At 35.7% G+C, this 21,181-nt stretch overlaps 2 protein-coding genes and 1 long non-coding RNA gene across 3 annotated transcripts; 1 reads left to right on the top strand and 2 right to left on the bottom strand.

Annotated features, from left to right (window-relative positions):
• The first annotated feature begins 6,520 nt into the window (after positions 1-6,520).
• LOC122135858 lies at positions 6,521-7,831 on the top strand. Its single transcript, XR_006153705.1, has 2 exons — positions 6,521-7,026; positions 7,595-7,831. It is a non-coding gene; the product is annotated as an uncharacterized LOC122135858 (long non-coding RNA).
• A 645-nt stretch (positions 7,832-8,476) lies between these two features.
• On the bottom strand, positions 8,477-10,602 carry LOC109055887 (immune-associated nucleotide-binding protein 8-like). Its single transcript, XM_042716211.1, has 2 exons — positions 10,246-10,602; positions 8,477-9,993 (listed from the first exon to the last, which is right to left on the bottom strand). The coding sequence occupies exons 1-2, from the start codon at positions 10,592-10,594 to the stop codon at positions 9,092-9,094; spliced, it is 1,251 nt and encodes a 416-aa protein (XP_042572145.1). The 5' UTR covers positions 10,595-10,602; the 3' UTR covers positions 8,477-9,091.
• Positions 10,603-14,599: 3,997 nt separating this feature from the next.
• Positions 14,600-17,858, bottom strand: LOC109084575 (GTPase IMAP family member 4-like). Its single transcript, XM_042716100.1, has 4 exons — positions 17,661-17,858; positions 16,858-17,454; positions 15,156-16,292; positions 14,600-14,780 (listed from the first exon to the last, which is right to left on the bottom strand). The coding sequence occupies exons 2-4, from the start codon at positions 17,327-17,329 to the stop codon at positions 14,698-14,700; spliced, it is 1,692 nt and encodes a 563-aa protein (XP_042572034.1). The 5' UTR covers positions 17,330-17,454; positions 17,661-17,858; the 3' UTR covers positions 14,600-14,697.
• Positions 17,859-21,181: the final 3,323 nt, after the last annotated feature.

The following is a 21,181-nucleotide window of genomic DNA, read 5'->3' as shown; positions in this document are numbered from 1 at the left end:
CATTGGTGCTTCCTTGTGAAACAACTGAATAGTGCAAAACAAATTTAATGCACACATGCAACCTGCGCTATAAAGTACACGTCATTACAAAAATTGGTTGGTGCACATACAGTATGCGCGTACTATTCTGATGACCAAATTTGTCATGCACTGTAGGCATATGCTAGTTTACATGTAAAAAGTATACTTTGGCCTTAATGACCAGTAATGCAAAATATTAAACTTTTATCAATGAGATTTCATTTTTCTTTTTAATTAAAAGTAGCCCATTTGACATGCATCTGAGCATATTTTAAAATATTATTTGCAAATACATCAAAATCATCATAATTTTTGACAAATTGGACACACAAATGTGTGCATATTTTAAAATGAACTATTATTTGCAAATAGTTTACATTGATTAGCTGCTCAACTACAATTAAAACGATTAGAACTATTAATTCGCTTAATTACCTTTTAATCCTCAAAATAAATAAATAAATAAATACAATCTCCACTCCTAACACTCTTTGTTATATTGCAGCCATTTGCTAATATCATTTAAGTTTTTTCTTCCTCATTTATGTACACGCAGCACCCCATATTGACAGAAAAACACAGAATTGTTGACATTTTTGCAGATTTATTAAAAAAAGAAAAACTGAAATATCACATGGTCCTAAGTATTCAGACCCTTTGCTGTGACACTCATATATATTTAACTCAGGTGCTGTCCATTTCTTCTGGAAGATCCTTGAGATGGTTCTACACCTTCATTTGAGTCCAGCTGTGTTTGATTATACTGATTGGACTTGATTAGGAAAGCCACACACCTGTCTATATAAGACCTTACAGCTCACAGTGCATGTCAGAGCAAATCAGAATCATGAGGTCAAAGGAACTGCCTGAAGAGCTCAGAGACAGACTTGTGGCAATCGACAGATCTGGCCAAGGTTACAAAAAAAAAATTCTGCTGCACTTAAGGTTCCTAAGAGCACAGAGGCCTCCATAATCCTTAAATGGAATACGTTTGGGACCGACCAGAACCCTTCCTAGAGCTGGCCGTCCGGCCAAACTGAGCTATCGGGGGAAGAGCCTTGGTGAGAGAGGTAAAGAAGAACCCAAAGATCACTGTGGCTGAGCTCCAGAGATGCTGTCGGGGAGATGGGAGAAAGTTGTAGAAAGTCAGTGGCTTCACAACAACTCTGTGACTGTTCTTGAATGGCCCATCCAGAGCCCTGACTTAAACCCAATTGAGCATCTCTGGAGAGACCTGAAAATGGCTGTCCACCAACGTTTACCTTCCAAACTGACAGAACTGGAGAGGATCTGCAAGGAGGAATGGCAGAGGATCCCCAAATCCAGGTGTGAAAAACATGTTTCATCTTTCCCAAAAAGACTCATGGCTGTACTAGATCAAAAGGGTGCTTCTACTAAATACTGAGCAAAGGGTCTGAGTACTTAGGACCGTGTGATATTTCAGTTTTTCTTTTTTAATAAATCTGCAAAAATGTCAACAATTCTGTGTTTTTTTTTTTTGTCAATATGGGGTGCTGTGTGTACATTAATGAGGAAAAAATGAACTTAAATGATTTTAGCAAATGGCTGCAATATAACAAAGAGTGAAAAATTTAAGGGGGTCTGAATACTTTCCGTACCCACTGTATAAATGATTAATATCTTATTGGCATCCTATTCTTATATATATATATATATATATATATATATATATTATTAGGCACAATTATTAGGCAAGTTGTATTTTTGAGGATTGATTTTGTTATTGTACAACTACAGTGCTCTTGGTCAATCCAAAATGTTAACAAACCCTCAAACCTGAACATTTAAGTAGTAAAAGTGAAGTTTTGCGTTCTTAAGAGAATATCTACATGTACACCATTATTAGGCAACTATTAGTGTGAAGAATTATTATGCAAGTAAATGAAAAAACAAAGATTTTCCCATCTCACTTGTTTATTTTCACCTGTTAAAGTGAGAATAATAAACAAACTCAAAATTTACAAATAAACATGTCTGAAATTTCAAAAGAAAAACCTCAGTGACCAATATAGCCACCCTTCTTTTCGATAACAGTCACAAGCCTTCCATTCACGGAATCAGTCAATTTCTTGATCTGGTCAGAATCAACTTTTTGTGCAGCCGCAACCACAGCCTCCCAGACACTGTTCAGAGAGGTGTACTGTTTACCTTCCCTGTAAATTTCCTACTTAAGAAGGGCCCAAAAGTTCTCAATAGGGTTTAAGTCAGGTGAAGAAGGGGGCCATGTCATTCGTTTTTTTCATCTTTAAGGCCTTTACTGGCCAGCCACGCGGTGGAGTAGTACTTTGATGCATGTGATGGAGCGTTGTCTTGCATAAAAATCAAACTCTTCTTGAAAGAAGCAGACCGTTTCCTGTACCACTGCTTGAAGAAAATGTCTTCTAAAAATTGGCAGTAGGTCTGAGAGTTGATTTTCAGTCCATTTTCAACCCGAAAAGGTCCAACTAGCTCATCTTTAATAATACCTGCCCATACCAGTACCCCACCTCCACCTTGCTGGCGTCTGAGTCGAAGTGGAGTTCTGTGTCTGTTACTGATCCAACCATGTGCCCATCCATCTGTTCCGTCCAAGAGTCACTCTCATCTCATCAGTCCACAAAACCTTTGAAAAATCTGTCTTCAGATATTTCTTGGCCCATTCTTGACGTTTTCAACTTTTGTGTCTTGTTCAGAGGTGGTCGGGTTTCAGCCTTTTCTTACCTTAGCCATGTCTCTGAGAACTGAACACCTCCTGCTTCTTGACACTCCAGGAAGGGATTTGCAGTTGTGGAATATGGCAGCACTGAAGGATAATGGGTTCCTGGTAGCTTCATGTTTGATTCTTCTCAAATCTTTGGCGGTTAATTTGCGTCTTTTCTTCTCGACACATTTCTTGCGACCCTGTTGACTATTTGCTACAAAACGTTTGATGGTTCTATGATCACGCCCCAATATCTTAGATATTTCAAGAGTGCTGCATCCCTGTGAAAGACTTTTACAATTTATGACTTTTTCAGAGTCAGTTAAATCTCTTTTTTTTTGGCCCATTTTTCTTGAGAAGAAGAATCTGCCTAATAATTATGCACACCTTGATATAGGGTGTTGATCTCCTTAGGCCACACCCTCCTTCATTACACAAATACTCATCACCTGATATGCATTAAATCCAATAAGCTTTCAAGTTTATATAGCTTGGACTTGGAAATTATGGATAAAACGATGATATGGTCAAAATAATCACTTGCCTAATAATTGTGCACACAGTGTATATATATATGTATATATATTCCTAAAGTTCTATCATGAAAAACTAGATGGCGCAGTCTGGTAGGTCTAACTCAATTTGACATAATGACATCATTATCACGTGGCACATCTGATTGGTTCTCTTTTGTATCAGCAACCAATGGGCTCAGTGCTCAACATTCAAATACTTGGCTAGTGCTTGCCGTAGCAGTTGCAGCTTGCTTCAGAAACCCTCCACCTTCCCCAGCTCCACCTGTATAAATCTGCTATGGGGTGATTCATGTATGCTTTATGGAGGTTATTCATATATGTTAAATCTGCAGCAGCAGTATTTCCTACATGCTCACAGCAACATCTTGTAGATGTATTGGCAGTACCAAGTCTTGGTACTTGCTCTGCCGCAGCAGCAGTGTACCAGATCTATTCCTCCAAACAAAAAAAATTTACATTGTCGTGTACATTACCATGCCAATCCCTCTGAGAGTTGTCATAACAGAAATATATATTCATTCATTTGTGCTGGTAGCAGAGTGAAAACATTTATTAACATTTTTTCAGTCATTAATAAAACATAGAAAAAAGAGTTAATGTCTTTATGCTTATAAGATTTAAAACATTTGAAGCGATTTTGAAATTGTATTCCTTTTTGCTTTTTGTTGAAATTACTTTTTGTTGTTTTTAATTTCACATCTCTCATCTCATTTTTCATTTGTTAATTTCTTCCACAGCATCTGTTAGACAATTTAACCTGCATTAGTTACTTTGATTAATTAATCTAGTTTGAACGTTTTGTGTGGTTTTCTCTGACTGAATTATGGATCTTGTGATGCTTTTAACCAACTTTTTGCACTGCCTGCAACAAATGAAATAAATATGTATGAATTCATACTGCATATTGCTTCTCAGGTAAATGTCTCCTAATTTAAGAATATTTAAACATTTGCATTGGAAAACATTGTGCACATTTACAACAGAGACAAATAATGTTATTAAAACTCCTTTTGTTGTTTAACTTTATTGTCCCCCTAGAGAAACTAGTTTTGCAGCAGTAAGTCACAACACATACAGACAATACATAATCTACAGACATATAAAAATAATACTTAAAACCCCAGTCGAATTAAGAATTCATCAAACTAATAGCCACTGAAACAAAAGAACCTTTAAAACATTTTGTTTTTCAGATGCTCTGAGAGCAGCCATTCCTCAAGCAAAGGATGGTCCAAAGTTATTAAAATTGAATGTGCTTTCGTTAAAACTGGTCTATGATAAATTTCAGTGGTTGACTTTGACTCATTCCTCATAACTTTCCCTGGCACTTTGACAAGATCATTTAACCTATTCCTATTTAACAGTGTGATACAGATTTCAATACAGAATGATAACACTGATTCAAAAAAGACTTATAAAATAAAGTCAACATTTTGGTGCATATATTGAATGTTCACACCTTCCTTCCCTTAAAGCTTATTTTGTCATCGATTATAATCACAAGATATTTATGATTGTCAGTCAACCTCCATCTCTGTTTAAAAAAATCAACAAACATAAACCTGCATTCCTCCACATTTAAATCCACACCACATTTAAAACCTCAATTTTTTTTCACATTTATTTGAAGGTTGAATTTACTACAGCACCTCACAAAGTCTTCTACTACAGAACCGTGCCCTTGATCCTGTTCCTGTAGAAGACTCATTATCATGGAGTCATCTGCATATTTGTTACCTATCCTCATACGAACTACGACAATCATTTGTGTAGATTATATATAATTCCTGTATCCTGTGGCTCAGTGGTAGAGCATTGCGTTAGCAGCACAAAAGATCATGGGTTCAATTCCCAGGGAACACACATACTGGTAAAAAAACACACACACAAAAAAAAACATTATATATCCTGAATGCACTGTATGTTGCTTTGGATAAAAGTGTCTACTAAATGCATAAATGTAAATATAACAAGGATGACAAACAACAACCTTGAGGAGAGCCTGTGGAACAAAACAACTCTTTAGAAAATACATTACTGACTTTAACACACTGCTCTGTTAAAAAATCTAAAATCAATGGCAACATCTTGCAACATTTACATCAATATTAAACTGAGATATTATTTTCTCTATTAACAAATGTGGCTTTATGATGTTAAAAGCATAAGACAAAGCTATGAACAACAGCCTGGCACATGTTTTTGGCACAAAGTTTACAGCAGCATTTTTGCAATAAATTTGAATGATGTTCTTGAATGTACTGCACGCTGGTCTGTTATCCCAGTAACGCTGACTTTACATTTTCACTCCCGATGTTGAACAAAACTGTGGTTGCTTAGTAAACTGTGATGAAGTCCAGACCTGCTGCCATCAGTCTGAACTGATGGTCTGGCTATGTGAGTCTAGGCTTGTATTTGTGCACATACCATTTAAACTTTATAACTTTTATCCAATGGAGCTTCTTCCAGAGGCTTTTGGCTGATTTATTTTTATTAATCACCAGATGCTACTGTTTTCGACGCTCCCGAAGCTTTGAATCAGACGGGAAAGCCTGAAGCCCCGTTCACACTAGGGGTTGAACAACTTCTGATCTGGAAAATGTTCCATTATTAGCCCAGTAAATTACAATATTATTGTTATTGTTATTATTATTATTATTATTATTATTATTATTATTATTATTATTATTGAATTGTGCTAAATAAATGTTTAAATGGCAGACCTACTTACTTCACGTTTAACAGCTTCTTAAACTAAAAATCACATACATGAATTGGATTTTCAGTACAGTGCTTCTTTATTTCAGTTTGAATGTAGTTTTCGATCTGCTCGAGACAGTCGGGTGTTTCAGTGCATTTTTACACATCCTGTTCAAGCCTGTCAGCGCTTGTTTTTATCGTGGCCTTTATTCTCCTCGGCTAGATTTAATCACCATTTAAACAAGATGTTGTCACTGCAGATTTAATCAGTGTTGCTTCACAACAAAATATTTCTCAAGGAAAAAAAATACAGCAGATTTTGAATTAGAATATATAGACACTAAATCTAGTTTTGCATGCCACTACAGATCACAGTTGTCACTGGATGGTAGAAAACTAGCATTTTATTTAAAGTGAAAATAAACATTATAAAAAAAAAGTTTGCGAAGCATAAATTTTGTTAGGAATAATAATATTATGGTTGCATACTATGCATACTACCATTAATACTTAGAAATTCAAACAACATATAAATTCTTACTTTTTAAAGAAAAAAAATGCATTCCAGCTCTGGGTTTATCATATTTAATCTATATAGAAAGTGTTTACTCTATTTAAACTGGGTTTTATAAAGACACACTTGGCTGTATTTAAAACTCATCTCTAGAGAGTATAAAGATGTGTTTTCATAAAGAGATGAATGTCTGTAGTGGAGCGGTTGTGTGAAAAGTGCTTATATGGCAATGATCTTGAGATATGCTACCAAACGTTGTTCATCCGCTTCCTTATCTATATCAGAAGAATTTAAGAACAATTTTAGGCTCATATAATCTTGTGAATCTGTCAAGGTTTACACTCAAACCAATGTTTCTATTCAATTATATTAGTCCATGTTCATGTTTACAAAAGAAAACACACACATTCTCTTTCTGATCATTCTGATCATGTGATTTCACCAACCACAGTGTGTGTACGCGTCTATATAAAGACCAGCAGAAAGCTGTCATTTCTTATTTGGACTTCAGAAGATGGACAGATTGACTTACACAGAGAGATATCAGCTCTCAGGTTTGACTTCATTGCTGAATATTCAGTTTGTTTTTAATTCCTGTAAATAAATCAGAATGACTTCATTTGCAATGAAGCTAGCCTCAAATGTAAAAAAATAAATAAAAATAAAATAAATGAATAAAAAAAATGTGTGTAAAAATTTCCACTAACTCGCTACATTCTGCAACTAAATGTTTTTTCAACTAGCTTCAGCAAAACTCAGAAATAGATCGTTGTGCCTTGTTTTGTACAAACAGTGTTTGTAGAAACAAATGTTCTCTTTCATGTTAATGCATCATGATTTGTGCATGCGTCACATTTCTAAAAGATTTCACAAGCTGTTGATGAAACTGATGTAGAAAAGGTTTATTTGCCTGTTGATAAGTTATGCTTCTTTAACTTTGACAAAAATGAACATTTATTTCAAGGTGCTGCCAAAATGTAAAATGCTAATAAAGCTATAAAGGTAAAGATGAAAATTTTTAAGGCATCCAATGAAAAACAAAAAGAGAAGAGATTAGAGGGAATATTATACATCTTTTCAAATCATATGTGCTGTCTCACAGTATTTACTACTTAATTTTAGGTCACACATCAGTAATGGAACCAAATGCACATTTAAACCTGATTTTGCTGGGGACCGCAAGAGCTGGAAAGAGTGCGTCAGGAAACACAATACTGGGACGAAAAGCTTTTGTGACGAATGAAAGTCCCTTTTCAGGCACACAAGATGTTTCTGTTGAACACAGAAATAAATTATAATTTAAAGTATAATAAATTTAAAAACAATTATTTTAAATTGTAATAATATATCACAATATTACATTTTTTTTTTTTCTGTATTTTTGATCAAATAAATGCAGGCTTGATGAGCAGAAGAAACTTCTTTCAAAAACATTAAAAATAGTAATGTTTCCAAACTTTTGACCTGTACTGTATATTACACTAAACAGACAAACACACACACACACACACACACACACACACACACACACACACACACACACACACACACACACACACACACAAACACTAAAAACAACTACTATTATTATTGTAAGAAATATTGGAAATACAATGACAATAACATTACAAGGCTGGCCTCCAGTGGTTACATAAAGAAAGAAAGAAAGAAAGAAAGAAAGAAAGAAAGAAAGAAAGAAAGAAAGAAAGAAAGAAAGAAAGAAAACAGACAAACTAATGTTTAGATTCTAGAATCTGAATATCCTTCAGATCTCATAAAAGCACAAGTGGCTTATATAAGTGTGGAATGGTCAGACTTTTTATTGAAAAAACTAAAATACACATTTGAACCAAATGAAACCAAACTACATCAGATAGATTCACAGTTAAAAAAAAAAAAAAAAAAAAATCCTTACTGAACATGAACTTTACCTTAACTCAAAAAAATAAACAAATGAAAATAACAATAATAATAAAAAATAAAAATAAAAAGTTCACTTAACTTTTTGCTATCTTATTTGTACTGGCTAAGTTAAGTTGCATTTACTTAGAACATGAATTACTTTCAACTTGAAAGATGTAGTTATTTGAATATATAAAGTTTTTACAATGCATGGCTAGACTGAATACCATGATGCATCACAATTTAAACATCAAGCTAAAATTAATCAACCATAAATGTCTTTGATTTTCTAGGAGGATGCACAGATGATACTGCTTAATGCTTTAAAGGAAAATATTGAGACTAAGAAACAAAGATTTTTTTTTTTTTTTCTCGATTTGTTTTTTCAGTCCTAAAACAAGATAAAGCAACAAATCACTCTAATATGTTTAGTAAATATATAATTAAATATCTACATCAGCATTGTATTTTTTGATCTTTAGATTATGGATGAAGGGTCAACTTTAAATGCCAGTTTCTCCCATTATCATTGGCAGATTTGCTTCTAGTTTTTTAAAAGTGTAAGAAAATCTTTGAACATTTTGTACATCAATTTTGAAATATTGCCACAGACAGAAAGTAACTCACTGACATTATTAGTTGCTTAGCTTCTTCAGTATTAATTTGGCCTTTGTCTTTGAGATCATTATTCAAGTCACACCTTTCATCAGACCCATCTCATGTCATGCATGTCAGTCTCACCCTGCTTTCAAGTCCATTAATTCTACAGGAAAATGAACAAATCTTTTGAGCTGCAGCAATAAAGTGCCTGTTATATATCATATACACAAATTCTTTCACAATCTTCCATGCTCTCTGAATCCAGCTTTCCTTTGCTCCCTGCACAGGTTCAGTATGTAGATTATCTCTATGTCTCTCTTCTTTCTCTCTCTGTCTCCTTTCTTCCTCTCGTCTGAATCTGTGAGCATCTTCATACATCTGATTACTGAAGTGTCCTCCTCCGTTCTGCTCTATCATTGTGTCAATCTTCTGCAGTAGGTCTGTCACCTGTTTTCTGTTTCTCATGTCTTTATTGTTCATGATGTGGTATCTTCCTCCACACTGCTGAACAAAACTGCTAAGAGTTTTATTCTCTCTGATGAGATCTTCCACACTCTTTCCCTCTAACTGATCGCTGTGGGTGAATACAGGGATTGTGTACTTTGCTACTTCTTCTCCGTAAATTATTTCAATATTTTTAATGTGATTTTCATCTTCCTGTATGATTTGTCCTGTGAGTGACACAACATAAAGAAACGCATGAGGCCCTGGACTGCAGAGGGCGACACTATTTGCCATTTCTTTGGCTAAATCTTCAGGTTTTAAAGCTAGATCTGAAAATCCAGGAGTATCAACAATGGACACTTCTCTCCCTAAAACACCTGATGTATGTATTTTGCACTGTTTTGTTACTGAGCTTAAACTGAGCTCAGATTTAAACAGATTTTCTCTCAGTATGGTGTTCCCTGTTGCACTCTTTCCAGAGCCGGACTTGCCCAGAAGAAGTAACCTCCTCTTATTGGTGCTGGTTTCATGCTCCGCTGGTGACTTTCTCTGTAGAAAAGTGTCAATCTCTGGCGCTATTCAACATGGAAAAAGAAGAAATAAATTAATCATGATAAAATAAATATGAATAATAATAAATATTAAAATTTAATAGTTATTGCTCTCATATTATTAATAAAATAATTTCACTAACAACATTGTGTGCCTAAAGGGATAAAGTAATTATACTGAGCAATTATTTTAAGTAACTCAATATAATAATAGAAAAACACAATTACATGAAAGCTTTAAGGCATTGGCATAATATTGACGTTAACACTACTTACATCTCAGAGGTTGAACATTTCTAATGGCTTTAATCAGTTTTTTCACTTCATGATGTTCAGGATGTTGTGTGACATTATTAAAGACAAAGTATCTGTTGTCAAATTTCTGGACAACTTTTTTCAGATCCTCTGATTCTTGTATTAAGTCCTCTATGGTGAGACCTTCTCTCTCCAGCTCATCTCCTCCAGTGAAAATGATCCAGGTGTTTTTTACAAGCCAGTCCGTCAAATACTCTTCAATCATCTCAACAGTTCTTTTCTCTTCTAGAGTGAATCTTGTAGGTCTGATCACCAGCAGAATCACAAGCGGGTCCGGTGTATATAACTTTGGAAGCTCCTGATATAACATCTCTTCAGGGTGCACCGGGCCTGTGCAGAGAAACACACGGGGTGGAGGTGGTGGGACTGTTAGTAGCACACTGCATACATGCCCTGGACTTGTGAGTCAGCCGGGGAGGTTTCCAGTGCGGCTCTCCGCCTCTCTCAGCTAGGCCTGCCTTCTGCTCCAGGACCCGACCCTGCTTCTCCACACGAAGTGCAGCTCGAACGGTCGGCCACCTGCACTCAAAGGTAGACAAACATCCGCCATTAAAGCAAGTAACAGTGAGTAAAGCAATTGTAATGTGTGTGAATAGAGTATTAGCAATGCACGCGGGTGGACTCCCAAAGTGCAAGATATGGTTAATTATATATTTTAAAAATGCTGGATCATGGGAAGTTTACAACAATTAATATATATATATATACATATATATATATATATATATATATATATGAAGATTATTACTTTGTCTAGCTTGCTTTAGCTGCTCCACATACTATGACTTATGTGGAGTGATATAAACGATGCAAATCTTATTGGTATCCTATGCTAATTCATTTTACATATATTCATTTACCACCACCAGGTTCTAGGTGAGGCAACACTACAAAAAGGAAGGCCACGTATAGTGGTAAAATTAACATAAACATTTAATCAGAAATTAATTAGATAATAATACAAAATTGTAAGTAAACTATAAAGGAAAGAAAACAATCCAGGGCTGAAGAGTAAAAGATGACCGGCACCGCAGTCCAACTCCTAAGGTTTTATCCCCAACGCAATCACAGGTTACACACCACATCTGTTCCTGATGCACGCTCTGGTGGAGACCAAACCACGGAACAACTCCTAGTGGACAAATACAGAAACACCTAGGCTCGAAACAATTTTTACCTGTACCCTTCATTAATCTGTGCTGGTATCAGCGAGTGAAAGAGCTTCTCTCAGTCATTTATAAAACAAGTAAGAGTTTAACGTCTTTGTGCTTATGAGATTTAAAAGATTTGAAACAATTTTGAAACTGAATTTCTTTTTTAAAGAATTTAATTTTTTTTTTTTTTTTTCGATAGCATCTGTTAGACGAGTTAACCTGCCAGTGACTTTTACACACAATGTACCCAGTGACAGAAAACAATACAAACCCGTTTCTCATATAGCCTACAATTCTTTACCTTTTCATAACAGTTTATAATGTGTTTAATTAATCTAGTTTTTATGTTTTGTAGCGTTTTCTCTAATGGAATTATATATCTTGTGATGCAAGAAATAAAATAAATGTGTATGGAATTATGAATTCAATGTTCATCTCAAGTAAATGTATCTTATTTCCATATTCTAGTGGTTGGCATCGATACTATGGCAATCACAAGAAGAGAAATGTTCTTTTTTTGTCCTTTTATCGCTACTTACACCAAACAGTAAAAAAAATGACAGTTACTGCTTTATTATACAAAATATATATATATATATTAGATGGGAATTCAGCCTGTTTCCCATTGCATGATAAAAGAAAACTGCTAAAGATAACACCACTAATGTGACGCATATTTCATTAATCATCTCACAGACACATATCAGCTACTTTATGAAACCTGTAAATACAGAAAAACACAGGTACCAGTAAAATTTATATCTCAGCAGAGAATCTAAAATTATGTATGTGTACAGTTAGCCAATCATAATATAAATGATAAAATCCCAAAGTAAAGACTTGCTGTATTATGAACCTTCTTATTTGATGCTTACCCAATAAATGAATAGCTCTACGTGAAATACCAAACTGATTCAAAATTAGACTGAATTTATTAAAAAAAAAAAACAACACTAAAACATAAAATTACATTTATTTATCCATCCTTTATTTAGCCAGAAAAATCCCATTGAGACTTCACAGTCTCGTCTTCCAGGGAGACTTGGTCAAGACGGCAGCACATAAAGTTACATAAAAACACTCAGTAATTAAGCTAAATAAAATCAGGAAAAACACTCACAACGTTCCTTTAAAACAGTTTGCAAAAACTCAGGGACGGCAGTGTCTACAGTTTGCAGGTCATTCCAAGTCCAAGGGTCATAAAAAGAGAAAGCACATTCACCAAATTCAGAGCATACTTTAGGAACTTTTAACCAAATGTACGATTGAGATCTAGTACAATATCTATTTGTATAAAGATATAGGAGATTTCAGATATATAAAGGCAACTTACCTAAAAGAGCCGTAGCAATAAACATGCATATGCAATTTTCTCCTATAATGTAAGAAAGTCCATGCCACTGAGTCATAAAGTATACAATGATGAGTAAATCTGCACCACAAACAAAGCGCAATGCTGCATGATAGACAGAGTCCAGTTTCCTTAAAAATGTTAAAGATGCATGCATATATACAAGGTCACCATAATCTATTTACAAAGTACATATACAATTAATGTACAATCTAAGTTACTCATGTTGATTTTAAATTCTAACTCGTTTCTTGTTTGTCTGAGTTATCACATTGGTATAGTGTTTTCCTCCAAATGGACTTGTATTGTATTTAAGCTGAACATTTGATCAGTTCTTGCATTCACTGGGAATTGAACCCATGACCTCAGTGTTGCTGGAGTCCTCTGCTGTTTGAGGTACAGGAAAATATATTTAACTGAAGAAACAGGTATAATAGAAAATTCTTTAGGTGTGAGTTTGAATCAGCCATCTTCTGGTTTGCTATTTCAGTTTATTTCTGAACTGTCTTTTAATTTAGGTGATTCTTACCAGAATAAGAAAAAAAACTTAAAGGTGCTGTATGTAAGTTTTTGACTCTATTAAAGCATAAACATACCATAATATGTTTGGAGATATTTAAGAAACATGCTAAGTTAACATAGTTTATCTGAAAAACAATGCTACAGTCAGTTATTCTCCTTTGAAAACGTGGCTTCCGGGCCGGAATGTCTGTCGTTGTTTTGGTTTGTGAAACCAGCCCACTGCCAGTTTACCCAGTTGTATTTCGTCACCACGGGTTGCCAGTTGGCAGAAAACACAGCGTATTTCATTTCATTCATCGTCAAGTGCACTCGTTCCTGTTAGTGTCATTAATCTGGCAACCTGTGTGTGCATCAAGTCTGAGGAGGAGGGGCCTGGTGAAAAAACCCTCTCCAGTATTTTGAATTTGGACTGCAATACCTAGTTCAACCACTCGGTGTCAATCCTACATACAGCACCTTTAAAAGCAAACGCAAAACATCACTAGTGGATTATTTTCTTTTAGAAATCACTTATTCAGTCTGTGTGTTTTCATCTATCATAGTTTTACTCTTTGTTTATTTCTTTCCTCTCATCTGAATCTCCGAGCCTCTTCAGACATCTCATTACTGTTCACCTCATACTGGTTCTGTATGGTCTCTTCTAACTGATCTCCATGACCCTGTCATTTACTCTGAAGACAATGAGAAACGCATGCGGTCCAGGACTGGATAGATAAACACTTTCAGGTTTTAATATTTTTGTGTAAAATTCATGAGTATCAACTACAGACACAATACTGTCTTTGTTTCTCCCCTCGTCTGAATCTCTGAGCATCTTCATACATCTGATTACTGTAGTATCCTCCTCCATTCTGCTCTACCATTGTGTCAATCTTCTCCAGCAGATCTGTCACCTGCTTTCTGTTACTCTGATCTCTGTTGTTGAAGACGTGAAATCTGCCGCCACACTCTTGAACTAGATGTCTTAATGGACTGATCTTCTCTATGAGAGTGTGTATGGAATTTCCTTCTAACAGATCTCCATGAGTGAAGAGAATGATGGAGTATTTTAACACCTCCTGACCAAACAACATCTCAATCTGCTGAGGAATCTGCTGAAGAATCTGCTGCTCATGTTCAGTGAACCACAGATTCACAGGAAACACAATGAGAAAAGCATGAGGTCCAGGACTGGATAAATAAACACTTCTCTCTATCTCTGTCATGGACTCTTCATGTTTCATCTGTGTGTCAAAGAATCCAGGAGTATCAACTACAGTCACAGATCTGTCTGAAACAGTGCGAGCAGCTGAACATTTACGGGTTACTGCAGTCCAACTTATCTCAGATCTGAACTCTTTCCTTCCCAGTATTGTGTTTCCAGCTGCACTCTTCCCAACACCAGTTTTACCCAGAAACAATCCTTTGAAATGGGAGACGGGAGACTGGAGTATCCTGGATGTTGACAGGAACTCTTTGTCTTATTCGCACTGTATGGGGAAAAAAAAAAAAAAATCATTCTATGCTAACTCACACTAGATGAACGAAACAATATCACTTTCTATTCATGTCAGAAAATGTCCAGGATAAATGTTTGCAAGTACTGTGAGTAGAAAGATGAATGAATGAAAATCTGTGATCAATGGCTAGAACATCAGACAAATGCTGACTGACTATGAGACAGAGCAGACCGTCAACAATAAAAGTGACTTCTGGGTTTAAGAGCAGCATGTAGTAAGTGTTTGTAAATACAGAATTTAACCAGAACACTTTACAGCACTGAAAACTTAGCGTAACTATGAAATATATTAAATTATATATAATATTTATATTGACAGAATTATAAGTCCATCATTTCAACTTACTCATTCCAAAATTTCTAAGTTGACTTTGTTGTTCCTTGTAAAGTTCAAATTTCAGTTTTTCTTGTTCTATTTTTTCTTGTTCTCTTTTCTGTACTTCATATTGTTTCCATTTCCCCCACTGCATTCGTTTCATTGTTTTATATTGCTCTTCCTCTCTTCTTCTCTCATCCTCTTCTTCTCTTCTCATCTTTTCCTCTAGTTTTTGTTTCTCCCATTCCTCTCGTTCTCTCTTCATCTCCTCACACATCTTTTCCTCACTCTCTTCTTTTTCTTTCATTAGTGTTTTATATCGTTCTTCTCTCTCATTCAACTCTTCTTCTCTTTTTTTCCTCTCATTTTCTATTCTGTTCATCAGTCGTTCTGTTTCTGTGTTGTATTTGATCTGAAGTTTCTTTTTTTTTTGCTTCAGTTGCTCAGTTTCATGTTTAAATGTCTCTCGTTCTTTCTTCATCTCTTCTTCTCTTTCTCTGACTCTGTCCATCAGTATCTTCATCTGTTGTTCTTGTTTTGCTCTCTCCATCTCTCTGAACATCTTACATGAGTAGAAACTCCCTCCGTTTGTTTTCAGCATGTTGTCTATCTTCTCCAGCAGATCAGACACCTGTGTTCGGTCTTCAGTCTGATTATTATTGAACACATGATATCTGTTTCCACACGCTTCAATCAGCTTCATCAGAGGAGATCCAGGTTTTCCCAGAAACTCCTCAATGGTTTCGTCTTTCAGATCGTCTCCTCTGGTGAAGAGCACCATGGTGTACATTAAAGATTTCTCACCAAATGTCTCTTGAATTAAAGTCACTGAAGTTGCTGCTTCTTGAGTGAATTGTTGTCCTAAATTAAGCACAATGATGAACACATGTGGTCCAGGCAGGATCAAAGAGATGCAGTGTCTGATTTCTCTCTGGATCTCCTCATTACTCAGTTCAGTATCAAACAGTCCTGGAGTGTCGATCACAGTAACACGTCGACCGCTGATTTCAGATGATTCTCTCTGACTCTCTTTAGTAACAGACTCTTGAGATGTTTCAGCTGTAAATGCTTCTCTTCCTAAGATTGTGTTTCCAGTTGCACTTTTCCCAACTCCAGTTTTCCCCAGCAGCACAATCCTCAGTTCGTTATCTGTGTTTTCTCTTGAAACTGAAGATGAAAAACAGAATACTGATATTTAAGAAAACATCTTCATGTATTTAAATGTCAAGATAAAGAGGGGGATCAGTGTAAGATGAGCTACATTTCACCAGTTTTATTATTTTGAGTTAAATATGACGTTTGTTATATTTATACCAAGTCAAACTCTAAAGTGTAGTGCCTTTTTCCTTTCACATAACTAAAATGGTTTGAGCTCACCCCATACCTGTAGTGAGATGAGGAGTGAGTTCATTCAGATACATTTACTTTTATAAATGATCATATTAATTTATTCTAACTGAAAAATGTGTATGTTGATTTTTCTGTGTCTGTAAGATTATAAAATCAACCTTCAACCTTGTTTTTGTACAGTCTGAATGTTTGAGTTTTTAATTTTATTTTTTTTTTTTGAACTTTAGAATGTTGAGTGTTACAGTTCTGCTTTTAAAAATACAAACATATAAAGCACTACTATATAATAAAACTCCCGTGAATTCAAATGAAAACATTAAAATACTTCTGGATTTTTTCTATCATAATGATATAAGCCTCAAATTGATTTTCTGCTCATTACCTTGTGACAGTAAATTTGTCTCTAGTGAATGAATTTTCTTCTTCATCTCTTCATATTTCATCAGTTTTTTCATCTGTGCCTCCAGAAGTGTCTCTGTAGAGAAAAAGACTCCTCTGTTTTCTTCCAGCATCTGCTCAATGATCTCCATCAATGTGGACACTTGTGTTTTGGGACCAAAGAAATGATGTCGCCCTCCGAAACTCTCGATGACAGACTGTGTTTCCTCATTGAGTTCTGTCTGATGCTCTGAATCCTGCATTATGAGGATCATGATGTGTTTGTTGATTCTTGAGCTGAAAATCCTCTGGATCTCCTCCATTTCTGATTTGTCTTCATTATTGAGTGGAGCATCAGGAACAATGAGGAGGAAAACATGAACTCCAGGATCACAGAGAGACACACAGCTGAGAGTCTGATGCATCACTTCCTCCTCTGAGAGCCGAGTCAGAGCTGGAAGCTCCACCAGATTCATCAGATGAGCATGAAGCTCTACGTCTCTCTTCTGTTTTATTAGATTTGATATGGAATTCTTCAAGGTTTCATCACTTCCACACAACACCAAGTTCAGTTTCTGTTGTCTGGTGCCACTTGCAGCTCCTTAAACACAGTAAAGTGTTACTAGAACATATTTAAACAGTGAAAACAGTGTCATTTAGAAGCTTTATAGAACCATAAAGCATTCTGGTTCCCATCGTGGGATCACTTTATGAATTAAGGTGCCAGAATATAGTTAATGTTTTTTTTTTCAAATGTAGAAACATTTTCAATACTAGTTAGCTTATTCCTATATTGAGTTTTCTCACCATCAGAATCTTCCTCGTCTGTTCTGAGTGAAGATGATCTGCTCTGATCTTCATCCACCAATGTTTCTTGTGCATCATGATACAGCTCACATGTGAGAAACTCTTCACTGTTCTCTCTGAGGATCTGCTCTAATCGCTGCAATATTATAGAGCAGCATTCCTCGTTTTCACGATCAAGCTGCAGATGTCCTCCTCCACATTCAGCAGTTTAATGCGTTGAATGAGATTCATTAGCTTCGTCTCTTCATCAGTCGTGATCACTACAGAGCGTTTAATAGCCTCTTCACTGAATCTTTCCAGCATATATTCCACTCTTCTCAGGTCCTCCTCGGTGAAGTCTTTATACTGCAGTATGATTATGAACACATGAGGTCCTGGATCAGACAGAAACACACACTCTCTCTCACTGTCTGTGTGATCTGATGATCTGAGATGTTCGTCTGGAGCAGCTGAGGACTGTTGATGATCATCAGGTGTCTGTCCTTCAGTCTTCCTCCGACTCTCTCTCAACATCTGGAGGAGCTTCACTGTCAAACGCTGCTCGTCCTAAGATGAAGTTTCCTACGAGACTGTTTTCTGACACACTCTTCCCCAGAAGAACAATCCTCAGATCACTCACTGAAACAACACATGACTGAGATGTTATAATGCATCAGCATCACCAATAGAATCAATAGATCAGAAGGAGCTGCTTTCAAGATTTGAATTTGACATTTGTGTTTTGGAGGGACAAAAACTTACTATAATAACTGTTGTTCATCAGGGTTACTTAATGTTTATATAAACACTTACAGTTAGGTGGTCTCTCTTTGCTCCATTTTCTCCTGCGAGCTAGAGATCGAAACCAACAAATGTTTAAATATCTGAAAATACCCTTTTCTTTTAAATTCTTGGAAGTAAAACGTTTCCACATTTCATTGTACTCAAGTACATTTTTAGTTAGATACTCTTATTTGAGTAAAACATCTTAATTAAAAATGACACAAATCATGTCCATCGTACAATAGGACAAATGTAAATTTCAGCTGTTCTAACTGAAGTTCAGATGTTCTTCATATGATCTACATTTATTCATTACACAGATGCATATCAGAAATGTCGCACACAGCAAATGAATATATTCTGTAAACCTGTATATGTCCACATTTTTAAATGCATTTTATTTTAAAGCTCTTTAAAAGAGATGACTGACTCTGATGTTGATTCAGCTATTGATGCATGGTTGCATTTGATGAACAGAGAGATACTGCTCGCTTTTCTCTGCTGGACATGTTTATATTCTGTTTTTTTCTTTACTCATCAGTTGATCATCATCTTCTCTGAGTCCTGATGTCTGTCTCTTCATCATCCTGTCAGACATTACACTGATTTTACCTTATTAACACACACTAAATATAATATTTTATGACAAAACAACAGCTGTTTGAGAGATTTGTTTAGCAATGTGCACAATTTTAAATGAAAATGTAAGCTATGCAAAATGCAACAGTTATGAAAGCATTACACTTCATAACAACTGATTGATTACAACTGCAAATTTTGCACTTAAAATATATACAATCTTAGACACACAATTTTAGATTGTTATTGTTTCATATGAAAGTGAAACCAACCATTTCTGCGACTCATACAGTTACAATTACACTCTTAATAGAACTAAAATCATAATATTGTGTCGTATATCATATTTACTTATTAAACTATGGACCACAAAGAGTGTCTTTAAAGTAAAAAGTGATACCACTGCATGAAATGATGGTTTCCCTCATGAAAGCAGGAAGAAACCTGTGTGGGCGGAGTTTGTGACGAGCAATATCTAAATGTTTTTTTTATTATTATTCTTTTAACTAACATTTAGATATAAAAAAATATAAATAAAACGTCAACAATAAAAACTGCCAGTTTAACTGATTATCTTAAAGGTCCATAGATATCGGTATTATTTATTACGGCTGTTAGCACGTTCTCCGACAAGCAGAAGCGATGAGACCTGTTTTCCGGGTTTGGTCAGGTGACGTTCGACATATACCTTCTTAATATTCATTCTCTATTTAGCCTGATTCTTTAGTCACTCTGTTCTTCAACGCTCTTTCAGTTGAACTGCATTGGAGGGAAGCTGCAAATCCGCTTTTCATACTTTGATTCAATTTTCTCATTAAAGTTTTCAAATAAACGCGGTTATTTGCGTACTGAGATGTTTGTCTTTCACAGTCTGTCAGTGCGTTTAAACTCCTCCCATTTAAACTTATCAGGTGTGTTCGACTTGAAGCGGCGCTGCGCAGACCGATCGGTGTTTGACATCAAAGTACCGCGAGAGCTATATGAACGGCAGCCGCTCATGTGCTTTCGAATCGCTCTCGCGGTACTTTGATGTCAAACACCGATCGATCTGCGCAGCGGGGTTTCAAGCCGAACACACCTATATCGACATGCATTTTATAAATCATCAATTTAGATTAGATTGCTATTAAACAATTAACTAAGATAATATGCACTCACAGTACTTAAAGGCCATAAACGACTGATCAGTTTTAGGTTATGTGTGTACTGTTGCAACACGAAAACAAACATTCAATAAACAATTTAGTTGATGCCAGTCGGCTTTTGTAACTCACACTGAGGCTAGTTAAACTGTAAATGCAAAGAAAACACAGCAAAAGTATATTTAATGATAAGTTCTACAAAACAAATGCAAACATTGTCTTTAAAGTGTTATATCTTACAATTTAGTCATACAAACGTCAGCGAACCACTCTCATGTACGATTCATTAGTTAATGAATAATGTGTATGTAAATTTCGTAATATTCTGTAAAAATACTCATCTGGTTTAAAAGTAATTTATTTATTTATTTTACTAGCACGTGCATATGTTTTGGGGGAGGTCAGTGTTGTCGATTTGGCGTTTTCTGTACGGACTGTGAAAACTGCAGCACCGCCGGAAGTTCATTCCATGCTGACAAGACAAGACACAACAATAAACTGCAGTTATCTACGAGCTGCTTAACAATTAAATCGTTTTCACGACAAGAGATACACAGAGACAGCAATAATGTCTGACAACGCGAGACAAGTGGAGTTCCCCCGCGCGTTTCTGATGTTTGCTGTCGATGCAGTAATGTTTATTCAGTGTGAGATCTTTATAATCCTGCAGTGTGTCTGAATCTGAATTTCCTGTGTTTGAAATCGTCGCTCAGTTTCGACGACGGAGATTTCGATGATGTTGAAGACGAGGAGGCTCTGGATGATCTGGAGAACGCGGAGGATGTGAGAACAGGGTTCAGCTAATATCTTCGTGTGTGTGTTACAGGTTATAGATCAAAGTATTTCGCATTAAATGAAGTCTGTTTTGGGATCAGCACGATTTGGCTTCGCTTGTATTGTCGTATGATAGATGATTCTCTTTGTGCTACATGTGAGTTTAATATTTTGAATGAGAATAGTGTGAGTCTTTATGAACAGCTCAGGCTACCAGGTACGAAGCTTGACTGGTGAAGTGCATCAGTGACAGACAGACTCATC

The sequence above is a fragment of the Cyprinus carpio genome, chromosome A3 (genome assembly GCF_018340385.1).
Source record: "Cyprinus carpio isolate SPL01 chromosome A3, ASM1834038v1, whole genome shotgun sequence".
NCBI lineage: Eukaryota > Metazoa > Chordata > Actinopteri > Cypriniformes > Cyprinidae > Cyprinus > Cyprinus carpio.
The sequence above is the reverse complement of the archived record's forward strand: the minus strand, read 5'-3'. Positions and strand labels throughout refer to the sequence as shown.